Source organism: Saimiri boliviensis, chromosome 3 (assembly GCF_048565385.1).
Source record: "Saimiri boliviensis isolate mSaiBol1 chromosome 3, mSaiBol1.pri, whole genome shotgun sequence".
NCBI lineage: Eukaryota > Metazoa > Chordata > Mammalia > Primates > Cebidae > Saimiri > Saimiri boliviensis.
This window is the reverse complement of record NC_133451.1, coordinates 150,152,869-150,172,527: the sequence shown is the minus strand read 5'-3', so window position 1 is coordinate 150,172,527 and position 19,659 is coordinate 150,152,869. Positions and strand designations below refer to the sequence as shown.

General features: G+C 38.4%; 1 protein-coding gene across 16 annotated transcripts in view; it reads right to left on the bottom strand.

Annotated features, from left to right (window-relative positions):
• The window catches only part of ELF2 (E74 like ETS transcription factor 2), a 144,336-nt gene that overhangs the window by 12,934 nt on the left and 111,743 nt on the right, over window positions 1–19,659 (bottom strand). For 9 of the 16 annotated variants that reach the window (XM_074396901.1, XM_039479050.2, XM_074396904.1 and 6 more), the window contains 5 exons: window positions 17,765–17,938; window positions 12,317–12,403; window positions 6,549–6,741; window positions 5,021–5,371; window positions 2,118–4,236 (listed from right to left, as the gene is read on the bottom strand). In XM_074396901.1, the coding sequence (XP_074253002.1) occupies window positions 3,612–4,236; window positions 5,021–5,371; window positions 6,549–6,741; window positions 12,317–12,403; window positions 17,765–17,938 (1,430 nt within the window). In that variant the 3' untranslated portion in view covers window positions 2,118–3,611. Of the gene's footprint in view, window positions 1–2,117; window positions 4,237–5,020; window positions 5,372–6,548; window positions 6,742–12,316; window positions 12,404–17,764; window positions 17,939–19,659 lie in introns of those variants that run through there. The other 7 variants (XM_039479052.2, XM_039479056.2, XM_039479053.2 and 4 more) reach the window with 4 other exon arrangements.

The following is a 19,659-nucleotide window of genomic DNA, read 5'->3' as shown; positions in this document are numbered from 1 at the left end:
CTAAATAGAAAAATACAAAAATTAGCGGGGCATGATGGCGCACACCTGTAGTCCCAGCTACTTGGGAGGCTGAGGCAAGAGAATGGTTTGAACCCAGGAGGCAGAGGTCGCAGTGAGCCGAGATTACACCACTGTACTCCAGCCTGGTAACAGAGCAAGACTCAGTCTTTAAAAAAAAAGAAAGAAAGAAAGAGAGAGACAGAGATAGAGAGAGAGAGAGAGAATGATAGGCTATTAATTGTTGGAACAAGGAAACCAAGTATGTGTGAAAGGGAGATGCTGATAACAGGCGGAAGGGCACTGCCTTCCTGAGACAGGTGGTAAGGATGGATGCTAGAATAAGTAAATCCTCTGTAGCAAGGGGTCCAGGAACGGAGGGAATTCACAGCTCATGACCATGTTCTCTCTATACTGGTTTTTTGGTGAGAAGGGTGGTGAAGGCTGGAATTATTGCTGTAAAGTGGCCTAAAGAATAAATTGGTAAGACTACTGGTCATAATTTAAAGATCTGGTGAGGCTGGAAAATGTAGTGGCATAAATCCATGGTTATGTGGGGCTTTTTTAATCTCTAATACACTGCACACAAAAAAGCAATAAATTATCTTGATTTATAATTTAGAAGGGCTGAGATTAAAAGCCCAGGCAGAGCCGGGCGCGGTGGCTCAAGCCTGTAATCCCAGCACTTTGGGAGGCTGAGGCGGGTGGATCACGAGGTTGAGAGATGGAGACCATCCTGGTCAACATGGTGAAACCCCGTCTCTACTAAAAATACAAAAGACTAGCTGGGCGTGGTGGCGCATGCCTGTAATCCCAGCTACTCAGGAGGCTGAGGCAGGAGAATTGCCTGAACTCAGGAGGCGGAGGTTGCGGTGAGCCGAGATCGTGCCATTGCACTCCAGACTGGGTAAGAAGAGCAAAACTCCGTCTCAAAAAAATAAAAAAAAAAAAAATAAAAGCCCAGGCAGGCAGGATCGGAGCGAGTCGTATGACTGATAATTTCAATCTGCAACATTCTGATCAGTATACACTGTTAACCTGTATGTTTCCAAGTTTAGACTTTTTTTACTTTTGAGACAGAATCTCGCTGTCACCCAGGCTGTAGTGCGGTGGCATCATCCTCTTGGCTCACTGCAACCTCCACCTCCCAGGTTCAAGAGATTCTTGTGCTTTAGCCTCTTGAGGAGCTGAGATTACATACGTGCACCACCACTCTGGCTAATTTTTGTATTTTTAGTAGAGACAGGGTTTCACCATGTTGGCCAGGCTGGTCTTGAACTCCTGGCCTCAAGCGATCCAACCACATCCCAAAGTGCTGGGATTACAGGCATGAGCCACCAGGCCTGGCCCCAAGTCTAGACTTTAGATGTATTTATTCTCAAAGAAACACAAAAACTTCCAGTAGAGTGGCAGGGGTAAGCTAGGCAGTCCTGGTTTAGCCCTGTTAGAACCAATTAAGAATCCAGCATAGTAAGTCTTTAAGCAAGGTGACTTAGATTCTCAGCAAATGTTCCCCAAATCAATAAATGTCTGACCCAAGTGTCTAATATGTTCAGCACTTGGAGAGAGGAGTAGGTATGGCATAAAATATAATCACTGCTCAAAATGAGTATTATGGAAGACATGACTAAACAAATGAAGTCACAGTGCAATAAACAAGATAATACAATTAAGTGCCAAAGCACATAATATCAATTTTCAAACCTGAAATATTTTGAAAATGTTTTAAACAGAGGTCGAATTTGAGAGTAACTCCCAAATGGGCAAGGAATCAAGTGAGTTTTTCTTTCAGCTTTTGTTTAAAAGTATCACCAACACAGTTATGGAAAAGTTTAAAATATTACAAAGGGAATTGCTATAAACAGTCTCTGACCTAAACAGTATGTGATCAAATGCACAAAGGATAAAAAATGTTAAGTATGAGTTCATCTAAATTTCTAAAAGATGTAAAAATAGACGACTTTTCTTTGTTGTAGAAAGAGCATTAAGATATGGAGTGTTAGTAGTGAAATTACATAGTTCATGTAATCCTTCAGATACCTTAATTTCCTAATGTGTAAAAGGGCTAGAAGAGTAATTGTTTTTTTTACCCACAAAAGGTCTGATTGTGAAACAAATGGTCTGATTTGAAGTGTTTTATAAATATAAATTCTTTAAGTGCAGCCAACTAAAATACGAAATTCATTATGTTAAGCAGAACATTATAGTTCATCATCATAATTAGAAAGAAACTGGCAACATCCAGTTATTGGCCGAATATTAATATAATGGAACAAAACGTAAGTAGAATTTCTGCATGCAGTAGTTGGGAAGGAGAAATAGGGATGTTTATCACTTCTTAACTAAAACACTTCTATACTGGCTTTTAAATATTGTTAAAAATATCAACAGAAACCAAAACAGAAGATAAATTTCATTTCTATATTTCAGAAAACCTACTTGAATACACTTTGAAACAAGAGTACAACAAAATAGAATATACTTCAAATGTTGAATATACAAACTATTATAGTTCAAATCTGAACACTGGTACTTTCCCTCATAAACTTCAACTGAAAAAAAAAAAAAAAGAAAAAGAAAAAGAAAAAGAAACAAAGAAAACTCCAGGTATTACAGCTACCTGACAAAAATTCATGCTGAGCCTGAACTTCCAAGTGACAGCAGAACTGAAAATGATGTCTGCACAAATGCCAGGGCTAAGCAAGTGACACAGGCATGTTATAGCAAAAGGCCAGAGCCAACTGTTAATTTGTCCACAATTAAGAAACTGACAGACTTAAACTACCATATAAAATGTTACATGTAAATTCTATAACAATACTGTGCTAGGTACAAGATTTTTAAAATTTTTCTTTTAATAAAAAAGCTTTACACAAACAAGCCATTAGCTTATTTCAAGAAAGAAAACCAAAAAATTAGTCTAAGGCCTTTGTTTTAAATCAGCTTAAGCTATATGATATATATATATATATATGTGTGTGTATGTATATATATATATATATATATATATATATATATATATATATATATATATAAATCGCACTAGATCTTTTTTTGCTATCCTCTTTCTGAAGTTTTTGGATCCATTCTTCAATTCACATTCTAAAATACCTATATTAGCAGAGTCTTCACATAGCACCAGTTAAGTGAGAACTGTGCGAACACAGTAATAATTGCTGGTATGCATATGAAATGCATCAAAAATTGCTATATGTAACAATGAGATCACCCATCCCAACCCCTCCCCACCGAAAACTATATAACCTCTTACAGAATGTTAGTGTTCCAAGTCTTAGTGTAACTTGATATCGTAGTGAGTTGGTTGGTCCCTTTCAATCCTTTCTTATTGACGGGTTCAGTTGTTTCCTACTGTAAGAGGCAGTTTTCTGTCAGCATCTCAATATGTAGTTCACTTCCCACTGAAACATGGGATAGGTAATTTATTTCCAGTAAGTCTGATTGTTTTCATATATGCATTAAAAATGTTTTAAAGTCTTCTTTGACTTTTCTTGGTGACTTCCCTTGCAAATGTTTACATCAGTACTGCCACTAACAGCCTGAAGTCCACGGTGGAGCTGCGATTTTATTTCTCACATGTCACTAGTCCTTCGATTTTATTTCTCACATGTCACTAGTCCTTCTGTTTTCATAGTTACGGGAAGGGCAATAGCTGAAGGCGCACTGACAACAACTACGTGGGTCACTGTCTTATTTCCATCTGCCGGTTTTTCTTCCACCAGCTGCAAAGTTTTCACATCATGTTCTTGCTTTTTTGCCACTGCTTCTGATTTAACCTCTGGCCCCTTTATGACTGCACTGATAACTCGAGGAGGAGTCTGGCCAGATGCCTGCTGAGTAGGCATTGACAGTCTCATTACAGGTGTACCATGGGCTATTGAAACAGGGGTAAGTGCTCTCACAGCCAATGGGGTTCCAACAATGTTAATGCTTCCTGATCCAGTTAGATTTGACTTTGTCTGCAGTTGACACTGTGCAAGCTGTGTAGCTGGGATGGTAATAATTTTGGCAGGCTGCATGGTGATTTTGTCTCCATTTTCAGTAGAAGCTGGCATCACAGTAGGGATTGTCTGAATGACTACCTTTGGAGAGGTTGCTGTTGTTGGACTAGTGCTGGTTATTAACGGTGCACCTGCATTAACTGACTGAACTGCCACAGTTGAAATTTTCTGACCCAATGATGTCATTACAACAGGTACTTGCATTGCCACACGAACTGTCCTAGTACATTAGAAAAAAAAATGCTGATTATTGCCAAATGACAAAATAGGTCTCCTGAGTAAAAGATGAATGCAAATCCAAAATGTATAAAACTAGTGCTCCCAAATTTTTCAGAGATACTGGCAATCCCTGTCTAGAATATGAAAACTAAAGCCTACATTAAGCCCCATCTATAAAACCATAAACCTACAAACATAAAACCAATTCAGGTTATTTAAGACATCTGCTGCTTTGTTTTTTGTTTTTTGGTTTTGTTTGGTTTTTTTTGAGATAGGGTCTCAGTCTGTCACCTGGGCTGGAGTGCAGTGTGCAATCTTAACTCACTACAACCTCCGACTCCTAAGTTCAAGTGATTCTCCTGCTTTAGTTTCCCAAGTAGTTAAGACTACAGGTATGTGCCACCATGCTCAGCAATTTTTTTATTTTTAGTAGAGAGGAGGTCTCACTATATTGTCAAAGCTTGTGTTGACCTCCTGTTCTCAAGCAATCCTCTTGCCTTGGCCTCCCAAAGTGCTAGGATTATAGGTGTGAGCCAATGCACCCAGCAAGACGTCTACTTTAACAACAATGAAAAGATAATAAAAATATCAAGCACTTTGTTCAAAGTCTTGACAACACTGTGTTCTTAGAACACTAATATTAAGCAAAGAGACATTTCATTTTCACCAAGGAGATTATTTAAAAAGTCATTGCACTCCAGCCTGGGTGACAGAACAAGACTCCGTCTCAAAAACAAACAACAAAAAAAGTAAATACATTACAACTAATGGTTTGCCTCACTTACCTTGGAGCTGCTGTTGCTGATACAGATGCAGTGGTAGTAGGAGACCTGGATGAAGCATCGTGACCAGAGGAAGTGATATTCACAACTCTGGCTACACCCTTCTCTGCTCTGGAGCAGTTTATAGAAGATGAATTTTTTCCACCACGAACAGAGGATGCTGCTTTCAGGAGACTTTCTGCAGACAGTGACACTCGTTCTAATGACTTTTCATCAGTAGCTCCTGCTAAATCTTCATTACAGGTTTCACTTTTGTCATCATCTATGACCACTATGTTTTTGGGCATATCCTTGAACTGATATACAAGCCTCTGTCCTTCAACCTTTGCAAGAATTCCCCTTTGGTAGTAGTATCTGTAAGGTGAAAATGTACTAAATGAATCAGGTATATTACCTCTCCACCCCACTCCACCCCCAGCAAAAAGACCATGTACAGTAGATACTAACAGAAACATTCCCTTATCTCTAATAACAGATGAGGAAAAAAAGAAGCTCTTACTGCCTGGACTGCTCAAAAGGTTACAAATTTAGAGTAGGAATGAAGTTAGAACCCAGTGTCAAGGTCCTACAAACTTAAGATATATAAAGTAGCTGAAAGTTCCTTCTTTTTCTTAAAGGAAATAATTTATCTTACCATAGAATATTTTACTATACTGACGCTGGTGTAAATTCTTTTCTGATTTACATAGGTTGTAAAAACAAAATGATGTTACTAGAAAAATTACCTAAGCCACACTTACTTAGTAGAGATAGGCAAATATTGTCACATAAGCCACATGTTCACTTAAAAACATCCTTAATTAGAAGAAGCCATATACTTTAGAATGAAAGAATTTTGTGGGTTTCTCAAACTGATCATTTTTTTGGGGGGGTGGGGGGTAGTCTCTGTCGCCCAGGCTGGAGTGCAATGGCACAATCTTGGCTTACTGCAACCTCTGCTTCCTAGGTTCAAGCAGTTCTCTCACCTCAGCCTCTCAAGTAGCTGGGATTACAGGCGAGCACCACCATGCCAGGCTAACTTTTGTATTTTTAGTAGACACAGGGTTTCACCATGTTGGCCAGGCTGGTTTCAAACTCCTGACCTCAAGTGATCTACCCGCCACAGCCTCCCAAAGTTCTGGGATTACAGCTGTGAGCCACCACGCCCAGCCAAACTGATAAAACTTAAGATAAATTTTTGTGTCAAGATAAATCCATTTATAACAAACTCCTAAAAGCTAAAAAACCAATTAACTTTAGGAACTGCAACTTGTTTAGGTTTAATTTTTTTTTTAAGCCTACAACTTCGCAATTTCTATTAAGAAACAGTCCTAAGAGCAAAAGCACATTTCCTGCAAAAATGAATTTTCCAATGATGTTAAAATTATAAGAATCTAGCCCAAACTCCTCTCTCCCCACCTACTTCCAAATCTACGAAGTTCCTCTAGAATATCCACCAAGGTTAAAAGTTGTAAAGGATTTTGTAAAGGATTTTAAACAGCTAACAGATAATACACGTTTTGTTTGAATACTAACTCATCTGCATTTTTACCTCAAAGCTCGTCCCATGGTTTCATAGTTCATGTCCGGTTTGTTCTTATGCTTTCCCCAAAGCTTAGAGACAGCCTTCGAATCCACCAGCTTGAATATGCCTTTTTCTCTCTGAGTCCATTTAATATACCGGGGACAAGTATTTTTATCTTGAAGTAGATCTAAAAGAAACTCCCACAAATAGGTTGTGTTTCCTTTAAAAACAAAGATAGACATTTTTTAAAAATTCATTAACATAATTAAATACATAATTAAAAGTAAATAAAGTGTGCTTCATTGTAACATAAAAATGCTGAATATATTTGTTTCCACCTTTTTTTTTTTTTTTTTGAGACAAAGTCTTGCCCTGTTGCCTAGGCTGGAGTGCAGTGGCATGATCTTGGCTCACTGCAACCTCCGCCTTCTGGGTTCAAGCACTTCTCCTTCCTCGGCCTTCTGAGTAGCTGGGATTACAGGCACATGCCTGCTACCACACCCAAATAATTTTTGTATTTTTAGTAGAGACGGTGTTTCACTATGTTAGCCAGGCTGGTCTTGAACTCCTGATCTCGTGATCTGACTGTCTTGTCCTTCCAAAGCGCTGGAATTACAGGCATGATCCACCACGTCTGGCCTGTTTCTATTTTTTTAAAATGGTATCCCCTGTGTATGCTTACAGTTATGATGCTAAAATACAGGTTCCTGGATTTTGTACTATTACATATTACCCTATCCTAGATTTTGAGTTCAGTAAAGGCAAAGGCAAATTGTTTAGGTAAAATTAAGCTGAATTAAATATAATCAAATTTATTAGTTCGTATGGATTTAAACTCTGAAAAAAATACATTTATTTACACCTTTATCATATGATCAACCTAATTTCCATGATCCAAATTCATCAAAAGGTACTTGCAAAATGCAATTAAATGTGCAAAACTTTTAGGCATCAGGCCTAGATCTTTTTTTAAGAAACTTACTTTTCTCTGATTCACCTACAGGCATGAACTCTGAGGTATATGTACTGTAAGTACAAACTACCCTCAACCCCTTAAGCATTTTCATATCATTGCAGTCAATTAAGACTTGTTATCAAGGCTCAGGCCTGTAATCCTAGCACTTTGGGAGGGTGAGGTGGGTGGATCACCTGAGGTCAAGAGTTGAGACCAGCCTGGCCAACATGGTAAAATCCCGTCTCTACTAAAAATACAAAAATTAGCTGGACATGGTGGTACGCACCTGTAATCCCAGTTACTTGGGAGGCTGAGGCACAAGAATCACTTGAACCTGAGATGTGGAGGTTACAGTGAGCCGAGATTGTACCACTGTACTCCAGCCTGGGCAGGAGAGTGAGACACTATCTCGGGGGCGGGGGGGAGGGGGAGAACATTACTGCCTCTAAAAACAGATTTTTTTTAAAATTTCTAATCATTTTCTACTGAGTATACCCAGCAGACTGAAGATAAGTAATATATTCAAAGGATTTCATTACATATACTTATATATATAACTTAAGTTTTTAAGACATTGTACATCAGTCTTAAAATATGAGGTCCTAAAATGGAAAAATATGGTAATTCCTTAGAACTAGTCAAGTATTCATCATATGTTAACTATAACATCAGCTCTGGATCACACTACTAGTAAAGTTTTTAAATGAGGAAATATTAGAATATTTCTGCAGAAGAAAATGCTTATTCATCACATACTATGCTTAAGAATATAGAGATGAATTTAAAAGCTGGTTCCTGCCTCAAGGAATTTATAATTTAGTTGAGAAGATCAAAGAAAGCAGATGACAAGTTAAACAACAATACAAGAAATAAATCACAATTTGAAACAATATAACGTCTATTACAAAGCAATGCATAATTAATTGTATCCCAAATAATCATAGAAAATAATGTCTATAGGATTCCAGGAGTGATAATAAAGTGGACTAGTAGGACATCATGAAGTCTTAGAAGATGGCTAGGATTTGCATAAAAGAACAAAAAGGAATCTGGGCAAGTAAAATAAAAAACTTAATCCCCCAAAAAAGAAAGTATCACACCTTTTCTCCCCTTATTAAGGAGGGAAGAGTAGCGGGCAGTGGTCATGAGAAGAAGAGGCTTTTCAGGTTGCTTTTACTTTATTCCCTTCATAACCTCTAGATGCCAAGGTTCTTATTGACAGAAGAACAGAAGGCCGGGCGCAGTGGCTCACACCTGTAATCCCAGCCCTTTGGAAAGCTGAAGTAACCAGATCACCTGAGATCAGGAGTCCATGACCAGCCTGGTCAATATGGTGAAAGCACATCTCTACAAAAATACAAAAATTAGCCAGGCATGATGGCAGGTGCCTGTAATCCCAGCTACTCGGGAGGCAGAGGTGGGAGAATCGCTTGAACCTGGGAGGCGGAGGTTGCAGTGAGATCGTGTCACTGCACTTGAGCCTGGGTAACAGAGTGAGATTCCATCTCAAACAAAAAGAACAGAAAAGAGTCCTGAGAAGAAAAAGGGAGATCATCTGTTGGATCCCATGTACTATTCATTTACTATACTTAAACCCAGATCTAAGATACAGGTTATGTTGGGAAGCTTCCAAAACAAGCTATAGCTACCCCAACACCTTCAATCAAAATACTGACACTTTTTCTCTGGCATGTTCACTTTAATTGTGCCTTTCCCTGAAAATTCAGTAAATTCATTAATAATGCAGAGTTGAGCCCATTATGTATCTACTAACCTAAAGTTGAGCCCATTATGCATCTACTAACCTGAAAAAGCTGACTTTCAACTTTACAATGTTACATTTGTATCTCTGGGACCCTATTTATTACACCAGTATCACTACCTAAAAACTGTTAAAACAAACCATGTATAATCACATCAAAATGTGTAGCTGCGGCATTTTTACTTTGTTCACATAGTAGTAGTAAAGGTAAGCAAAGATCTTATTCTAGAAGAAATTTTTATATAACATAGACAGTGCCTTGTACATAAGATATCTAAATGTTTCCATGTTTTGAATTAATTATTAGACTCATCAACACCCCTCAGATTATCTTTAAATACTCAATGCACCCATGTTTTCATCCCCAAGTTAAAATGAACAATTCTAAGGAGGCCAAGGTTGGAGGATCACTTGGGCCTAGGAATTAAAGCCTAGGCAACATAGGGAGACCCATCTCTACAAAAAAATTGAAAAATTGGCCAGGCATGGTTGTGTGTGCCTGTGGTCCCAGCTACTTAGAAGGCTGAAACAGGAGAATACTTTAGCCTGGAAGGTTGAGGCTGCAGTGAGTTGTGATCATGTCACTGTATTCCAGCCTGGGTGACACAGTGACACCCTGTCTCTAAAAAAAAAAAAAAATTTTTTTTTAATTAAAAATTCTGTATCTGGTTTTAAAGAAAATAGGAGGATTCAGAAAGAGAAGCTTTCCTGACCAGGTAATAAGGAATTTGCCTATGACAAACATTATTATCATAATTTTGCAGAAGAAAAAAACACTGGCTGGATTTTGAATACAGGTTTGACAGTTACAGCTTTAGTTATTGTATTACATTATAACATACTGCCTCAAATTTATTACAAGACTGAAATGGTAATGAGATGTGGTTTTAACTGGTAAAAATTGGTCACAAAGTTTTTCTCCAGTGTTAAGCACAAGATCTGGGTATAAGAGATACCACTGAGGAAAAGAATTATTTAAAAGACAAGAGTAATAACTGTATATTTACAGTTTAGTTTTCTAATGTTTACTGCTACTATGTTAACTTTTAAAGTCTTCAATATAAATTAAAAGGTAAAACCTAAGATGTTAGAAGTGTAAAACAACCAAGACAAACAAGGAAATAAGAAAAGTATCCTTAGCCTCTCCCAAACTGGGTCACCAGTTCTTGAATAAGTGTTCAGTGTAACTTTTTTTTTTTTTGTCTAACTAAATACCAAATTTCTTGGTAGGCTTACTGGGGACAATTTTTTTTTTTTAAACTAGACTTAACTTCTGTTTTAATTATTTAAAATTATTAAGTCAAACCACCTGATAAGAACAGAATAGATTTAAATGTATTAATGCAAAATTTATCCAACTATTGACTACTGGTCTGAAAACACTTACTCATGGAAGTAATAAATTTTTGGTTATCAGATTAACAGACAGAACACATCTAAAACCACTACTGAAACGGTACTTTATCTGTCAGAATCTGAGTGAAAAGAAAATTAAAGGCCAGGTGCAGTGGCTCATGCCTATAATCCCAACACTTTGGGAGGCCGAGGTGGGAGGACTGCTTAAGGCCAGGAGTTTGGGACCAGCCTGGGCAAAACAGGGACAACCTGTTTCTACAAAAGATTTTAAAATATTTTAAAAAATAAAAAAAACCCTCAACCTTTCTTCTAAAAGAAAAAAAAAAAAAGAATAACAAGAAAGTAATAAAAATAATTTTAAAAAGAAATATTACTTGAAATCATCTTACTCAACAAATTAAGAAAGCACAGAATGGGGGAGGTTTGGCACTATTTTTATTTTTAATGAGGACATACAAATTCTAAAACAAAAATAGGCAAGGGACAGTGGTTCATGCTTGTAATCTCAGCACTTTGGGAGTGTGAGGCGAGAAGATCTCTTGAAGCCAGGAGTTTGAGACCTGCCTGGGCAACAAAGCATGAGACTTCATCTCTTAAAAAAAAAATTAGCTGGAGGTAGTGGGGTGTGTGCATGTAGTCCCAGCTACTTGGCAGGCTATAACTGAAGTAGTACAAGGCTGTAGTGAGCTACGGTCCTACCACTGCACTCCAGCCCTGTCTGTAAAAACAAGTAAATAAGCAAAACCATAGTTTTATTCTGAATTGTGACTGACGTGACTGAAATTTGTTAACTGGAAAATTAAATTTAGCTCGTCTTCAATTTTTGCATTGTTTCTAAACAGTTAAGAAATTATGTATCAGACTGGGTGCAGTGGCTCACGTTGGTAGTCCCAGCACTTTCAGAGGTGGAGGCAGAAGGATCACTTGAGCTTAGGAGTTTACAGACCTGCCTAGGTGACACAGTGAGACCTCATTTCTACAAAAAAAATTAAATAATAAAAAAAAATTACCAGATGTGGTGGCATGTGCCTGTGGTCCTAGCAACTCAGAAGGCTGAGGTGGGAAGATAGCTTAAACCCAGGAGGTCAAGGCTACAGTAAGCCATGATCACACCACCACAACCCAGCCTGGGCACCAGACAGAGCAAGATTCTCTCTCAAAAAAATAATAAAGAAAGAAATTACCTATTAGAAACAAGGCTTAATTGCAAACTCTTTTAAATTATAGGTGGCTATAATTAAGGATGAGTGCTACTGTACATACATACATCCCCTAAGTCAATGGTTCTTTTATTTTATTTATTTTTTTAAAGACGGGGTTTCACCATGTTGGTGAGGCTGGTCTTGAACTCCCGACCTCAGGTGATCCGCCCACCTTGGCCTCCAAAGTGCTTGGATTACAGGCGTGAGCCACCATGCCCGGCCGAGTCAATGGTTCTTAAGGAGGATATCTATCAGACATCCTTAGGACTTTTTCTAAAAGTTCCTATATCCCCCATGATACTACTATGGCTACAGAATCTCTGTAGGGTAGGAACTGGGCATAGGTATTTTGAAAAAGTTCCCCATGTGATACTGATACATCCCTTAGTAAGAACTATTACCTATGACAGCGTTCTCCTATGTGCATGTACTAGAAATAATTTTCTTACAAATGTAAAAATGTCACCTAACTGAAAAAAAAAAAATCATTTCACTTCCAAAGCAACCCTCCCCGAATTACCTTTTCCTTCTCTCGGTTTCTTCTTTATACCTAACTCAGGAGACCCATTGGAAATTGGTGATTGCTGGGTCTTTGGTTTACGGCCAACTGAAAAAATAAGATATTGAAACCATACGTTGAAAACAAGAAAAATACGAGAGGCATGATTAGCAGACTTTCTGATTACACATTATTCATTTAAATGGACACTAATTTGTAGATGAATATACTCTGTGTATGAAAAGCTGCTTCTAAAAGGAGTATTTAAAACACTTCTGTATTTTGGATTATAGCAGTTAGCAGTAATCACTGTCATATACATTGGCAGAGCCTTGATTGCCATATACATTGGTCAGAGCCTTGATTTGCTAATCTTTTATGTTAATGTAGCAATAGAAACAAATTCTAGTGAGAACTTATTTTTCTGTTCTACAGGATTGTTACAAACAGCTTTAGCAATTTATTGTAGAAGATCTGATAATCTGCGAAGCCCTTTGAACTCAAATGAGGAAAAGTAAAAAATATCACTCTCAACTGCTCTGTATAAGTTAATGCACCAGAATTTAAGCATAGGAGTTTCAATTTCCCCACTTCCACAAATACGTTACAAGGGTAAAAAACTTCTAAGTGATTATTTTATATGTCTAATAAATGTTTGTGCCCTTCGCTTTTGTTCCTCCTCATTTTTGCCATAAGCCTCCCTCAGACAGACCAGCATCCACAAGGAATACAAAAAAAAAAAGGGCTATATACTTTTCTACGCTAAAGAGGATTAAGCCTGAAATGAGTTATACTGGATCCTCAGCACAGATGGATGAACACTGGCAGGTGAGAGGCAGCCTCAAGAAATAAATTGGGAATATTTATGTTGAATTTTAAGATCAAATACACACACACACACACACACCCCTTTTTTTTTTAACATGGAATCTCTATCTGCCAGTAGTGCAATAGTGTGATCTTGGCTCCCCACAACCTCCACCTCCCAGGTTCAAGCAATTCTCCTGCCTCTACCTCCCAAGTAGCTGGGACTACAGGCACAAGCCACCATGCCCAGCTAATTTTTGTATTTTTAGTAGAGATGGGGTTTCACTGTGTTGGCCAGATGGTCTCGATCTCTTGACCTCATGATCCACCCGCCTTGGCCTCTCAAAGTGCCGGGATTACAGGCCTGAGCCACTGTGCCTGGCCTATACTTTTTAAGTCACCCAGACTGGAGGAGTGCAGTGGCACAAACACGGCTCACTATAGTCTCCACCTCCGGGGCTCAAGCAATGCTACTGCCTCTGCCCCTCAAGTAGCTGGGACTACAGGTATACACCACCATGCCTGGCTAACTTTTCTATTTTCTGTAGAGATGGGTTTTTACCATGTTGCCCAGGCTGGCCTTGAACTCCTGAGCTCAGGCAATCTGCCTGCCTTGGCCTCCCAAAGTGCTGGGATTAAAGACATAAGCCATGGCACTTGGCCGTATTTTAAGATCAAATATACTATTACTGATTTGGTGATTGTTCCACATCTGAGACTTCTGATGTCACTCTATTCTTCATTAGGAAGCATTAGTTAGATTAATTAAAGAGCTAATTAAAGCATCTTAACATTTGTATTTCAAAATGCATATATTTTAGTATTTAATTCTAGTATTTCTTTTTTTTTTTTTTTTTTTTTTTTTTTTGGGAGACAGAGTTTCGCTCTTGTTGCCCAGGCTGGAGTGCAATGGCACAATCTTGGCTCACGGCAACCTCCGCCTTCTGGGTTCAAGAGATTCTCCTGCCTCAACCTACTGAGTATAGCTGGGATTACAGGCATGTACCACCATGCCCGGCTAATTTTGTATTATTAGTAGAGATGGGGTTTCTCCATGTTGGTCAGGCTGGTCTCAAACTCCTGACCTCAAGTGATCAGTCCACCTCAGCCTTCCAAAGTGCTGGATTACAGATGTGAGCCACTGTGCCCAGCTAATTCTGGCAATTCTAATCCAGAAGTCTGTTTTAACAAAAATTTAAAACAGAAAGTTCGCTGGTCTCTGTTAGAATACAGCTTAATTATTCAATCTAAATAATATTTATATGTATGAATCAGAAAGTAATAAAACTAACACCTTCAGCATCTCCTAAATTCTAACACAAAAGCCCAGCTTAGTAGAAAACTTAGTGCAAAAAGGCTTAATTTACTTTCTCATAAAGCAGCACGTCCAAAATTATGTTCCTTGATAAATTTCTTCTGTAGAAAAATGAGTTCTATAGTCACATTAACCTTTAGAACATCATATGCTATCTTCTCTTGGAAGATAGCAGGATCCACAATGCATATTAGTATACTAAAAGCTCTCAAAATAAAAAGAGGGGTTGATATTAAAAAATAACCTAAATTTGTATATCCCAAATGTTCTTAACCACAAAAATATAAATAATGATACTCTTATTTTACACTCTCTCCCTTATGGTAGTAAGCACAGACAGAACGGTTAAACGTATTTTTTTTTTCCTTTGGCACAGGGTCTCACTCTGTCACCCAGGCTGGAATGCAGTACCACAATTACGGCTCACTGTAGCCTCCCAGGGTTTAATCGATCATCCTGCCTTAGCCTCCTGAGTAGCCAGGACTACAGGTGTATGCCGCCATACTTGGCTAATTGTTTTTATTCCTCCAGATGAGGTCTCACTATGTTTCCCAGGCTGGTCTTGAACTCCTGAGCTCAAGCGATCATCCTGCCTCAGCCTCCCAAAGTGCTGGAGTTACAAGCGTGAGCCAGCACACCCTGCCTTGTAATTTTTAAATGGTCATTAAGAGCTTTCACAGAAATAAACAAAATTAGTATTAAATTGGCAAAGTATTTCCTCATTTATATCATGTCATATCCTGGTTTCATATATGACCCCTGCTTTTCATGATCTTTTCCATCTTCTTTTATTTATTTATTTAGTTTTTGAGACGGAGTTTCACTCTTGTTGCCCAGGCCGGAGTGCAATGGCACAATCTTGGCTCACCAAAACCTCTGCCTCCCGGGTTCAAGCAATTCTGCCTCAGCCTCCCAAGTAGTTGAGCTTACACGCATATGCCACTATGCCCAGTTAATTTTGTATTTTTAAGTAGAGACAGGGTTTCTCCATGTTGGTCAGGCTGGTCTCGAACTCCCTACCTCAGGTGATGTGCCTGCCTTGACCTCCCAAAGTGCTGGAATTATAGGCTTGAGCCACCACGCCCAGCCTTCATCTCCTTTTAAATCTTTTTTTATTTTTTTCTTGAGACTGAGTCTCACTCTGTCACCCAGGCTGGAGTGCAGTGGTAGGATCTCGGCTCACTACAGCCTCTACCTCCCGGATTCAAGCAATTCTCTTGCCTCAGCCTCTGAGAAGCTGGGACTACAGGCATGCAACACCACAGCCAGCTAATTTTTGTATTTGCGGTAGAGACAGGATTTCACCAGGCTGGTCTTGAACTCCTGACCTCAAGTGATCTGCGTGCCTCAGCCTCCCAAAGTGCTGGGATTACAGGTGAGAGCCATTGTGCTCAGCCTTAAATCTAAATAAACACATATTTTGTGACAGCTCCCACTGGATGCAACCAGCTAAGTACTACAGCACACAGTGGGTAAATAAGGCTATTTATATGTATGCCTTTTGTTTTTAAATGTTTACATCAGAAAGTAATTCTTCCTCCTAAACTCTCATATTTATACCTCTCTCTCGAGATACATATATACATGTGTGAAATCACTGTCTTATTCTCAACTCCCTTACAACAACGATCACAGAATGGTACACAATGTGGCAATATGAAACACTGTATTTAATGAGTAAGAGAAAATACCATTATTTCAAACACACTTTTGACTTTATTTTACTCTAAAATGGAACAGTTAGAGAAGAATTAGATTTCATTTCTAAATCATTTCATTTCTAAAAGAATTAGCAATTTATTTCTTTCCAATTTTACCTTTGATTTGAACAGAAAAGGACCCAGAAAGGGTCCAGAAAAGGAACCAGAAATTTCAGCAGGAGTCAAATAATAAGTGGAAATGCTCTTTACCCACTGGCGAGTTTATGCCAATTAGAAGTCTGTATCTAGCCGGGCGCGGTGGCTCAAGCCTGTAATCCCAGCACGTTGGGAGGCCGAGGCGGGTGGATCACAAGGTCGAGAGATCGAGACCATCCTGGTCAACATGGTGAAACCCCGTCTCTACTAAAAGTGCAAAAAATTAGCTGGGCATGGTGGCACGTGCCTGTAATCCCAGCTACTCAGGAGGCTGAGGCAGGAGAATTGCCTGAGCCCAGGAGGCGGAGGTTGCGGTGAGCCGAGATCGCGCCATTGCACTCCAGCCTGGGTAACAAGGGCGAAACTCCGTCTCAAAAAAAAAAAAAAAAAAAAAAAAAAAAAAAAAAAGAAGTCTGTATCTATATATAATATAATTTTATATATCGCACTATTTTTACCTCATACCTTTTGCTTTGAAACACTAAGACTGCTGATATGTATTACTGGCAATCTTAGTGTTTCAAAGCAAAAAAAAAATTACGTAAAATATATGTCATTCTATATATTTTATATTAAAAATAATATGTATAATTTTATAATTTAAAATAATATATATAATATATAGTATGACATATTTTATATTATTTTATAAAATATAGAATATGACATATATATCAGTTTATATATAATACATAAAAATATATAGAATATACATGTCATACTGTATATTTTATATAATATATAGTATGACATCTACATATATATCACTGTTTATTTGGGTTTTTTGAGATAGGGTCTTGCTATGTTGCTCAGAATGGCCTCAAACTCCTGGGCTCAAGCAATCCTCTGACCTCCTGAGCAGCTAGGACTACAGATGTTCCTGGCTTTTAAAAAAATATCCATGAAAGCAGAAATTAAGACTTTGTAAAATAAAGAATAAAAAAAATTTTTTTTAAATAGTAACTAAGTACCCATAAAAGGATCGACAAGGAGAAGATAAAGTAAGACAACATACAGGGAATCTCTCTATCTGCCTTCTGTGTGTCTAACACCTGTTAAAATATCATTGTCAGGCAACTATCTTCAAGCCTTACATATTAACTCCTTTAAATAGTATGAGTACGTTAAAATTCTACATTAAAATCTCAATGTTGATTCTTTGAGAATATCTGGTTAAGATAACATCAATCTTAAATCTACAGTATATACCAGGCGTCCCCAAACTATGGCCCGCGGGCCGCATGCGGCCCCCTAAGGCCATTTTTCCGGCCCCCCCGCCGTACTTCAGGAAGGGGCACCTCTTTCATTGGTGGTCAGTGACAGGAGCACAGTATGTGGTGGCCCTCCAACGGTCTGAGGGACAGTGAACTGGCCACCTGTGTAAAACGTTTGGGGACGCCTGGTATATACTATTTTCTATGTCCCTTGATGAGGAAAGATAGCAGAAAACAATTTCACCTGCCTTCTCAGAAATGTATAAATATACCCTACCTTTTTTCTTTTTCATTGGTTCATGGCTATCTGGTGATGTAGGAATAGGAGAGGTATCCATTGGTTCAGACTCTTCAGTTGACACCTCCACTACAGTTTCTGTAATGACATCTGGCCTCATAGCAGCATGGATAAATTCTGGAGTTGATACACAAGGAGGAACAAACACTTCCACTATAAAAAAAAGTTGAAAAATTAAAATTTCCCACCCCCATCAATGCCTCTTGTGTGGACAGTTCAATATTTAGAAGAGGTGAGGTTTATTAAGAATTAATCAAAGCAGGATAAGAGCTTAATACGAAGAATTTAATTTGCTGACTATTCAATATGATGTAAACTATACAGGGAAAATAAATGCAAAGAAAATCAACTGAAAGGAAAAACGTTAATCCTCTGGGTAAGGCAAGGACCATGAGTAGTCACTAAGCTCTTTCACACATAAAGAAAGATACTTTCAAGCTCATTGTAGAAAAATTCTAAATTATTCTAACAGTTGGGAAAACATTTGAAAATAATAGTATAACACTGAGTTAATAATTACTTTCCACCCACATAGCCATCATTATTTTTTAACAGGTAATACATGCATGTGGTTCAAAATCTGAAAGATTTATAAGTATGTACTCAGTAAAACATAAGCACCTATAGTTCATTTTAGAATATGAAAAGGGAAACTTGCTCATACAGACAACAAATATTGCCTTTCAGTATTTAAAAGAGTCCTGATGTTTTAGTTACTAAAACAGTAGGTACAGATTGTAATCTGGTTTTCTAGTACATACAGTAATGTTGCTCTGGCTTCCTTCTAACATGCACAAATAACCAAGATACGATATTTATATTTCTGTTTTTTTGTTTTGTTTTGAGATGGAGTCTCCCTCTGTCATCCAGGCTGGAGTGCAATGGCACGATCTCCACTCACTGCAACCTCCGCCTCCTGGGTTCAAGCGATTCTCCTACCTCAGCTTCCCAAACAGCTGGGATTACAGGTACATGCCACCACACCCTGTTAATTTTTGTATTTTTAGTAGAGATGGGGTTTCACCATGTTGGCCAAGCTAGTCTAGAACTCCTGACTTCAGGTGATGCACCCGTCTCTGCCTCCCAAAGTGCTGGGATTACAGGCGCGAGCCACTACACCCAGCTCTGCTATTTCTATTTCAATTAAGAGATACCGTTAACACATACTGTCTTAGATTAATAGACTGACCAAAAATGTTACACATTTCTTCTAATTCTAAATAATACACTGGATTCTATTTAAATTCATGCCTGTAATCCCAGCACTTTGGGAGGCCGAAGCGGGAAGTCAAGGTCAGGAGACCAAGACTATCCTGGCTAACTCAGTGAAACCCCATAGCTACTAAAAATACAAAAAATTAGCCTGTAGTCCTAGCTACTCAGGAGGCTAAAGAGGAGAATCATTTGAAACTGGGAGGCAGAGGTCACAGTGAGCTAAGATCACACTACTGCACTCTAGGCTGGGCAACAGAGCAAGACTCCGTCTCAAATTAAAAAAAAAAAAAAAGAATGGTTGCTCTTAGCATTTGTTATAAATCCCATTGAGGTGAGCCAATCTTTCTGTATGAAGTCAAATTGACATTTGGGCATTAAATTTAAATTATGACAAATTAGAATTAGTACAAAATGACTATCAAAGTTGGTCTTAAAGACTAAGAGGGACCATAAGAAAATAAAAACACAATCTGAAGGATGTTAGATTAAAAAAATGGCGCCGGGCGCGGTGGCTCAAGCCTGTAATCCCAGCACTCTGGGAGGCTGAGGCGGGTGGATCACAAGGTCGAGAGATCGAAACCAACCTGGTCAACATGGTGAAACCCCGTCTCTACTAAAAATACAAAAAAAATTAGCTGGGCATAGTGGCGAGTGCCTAT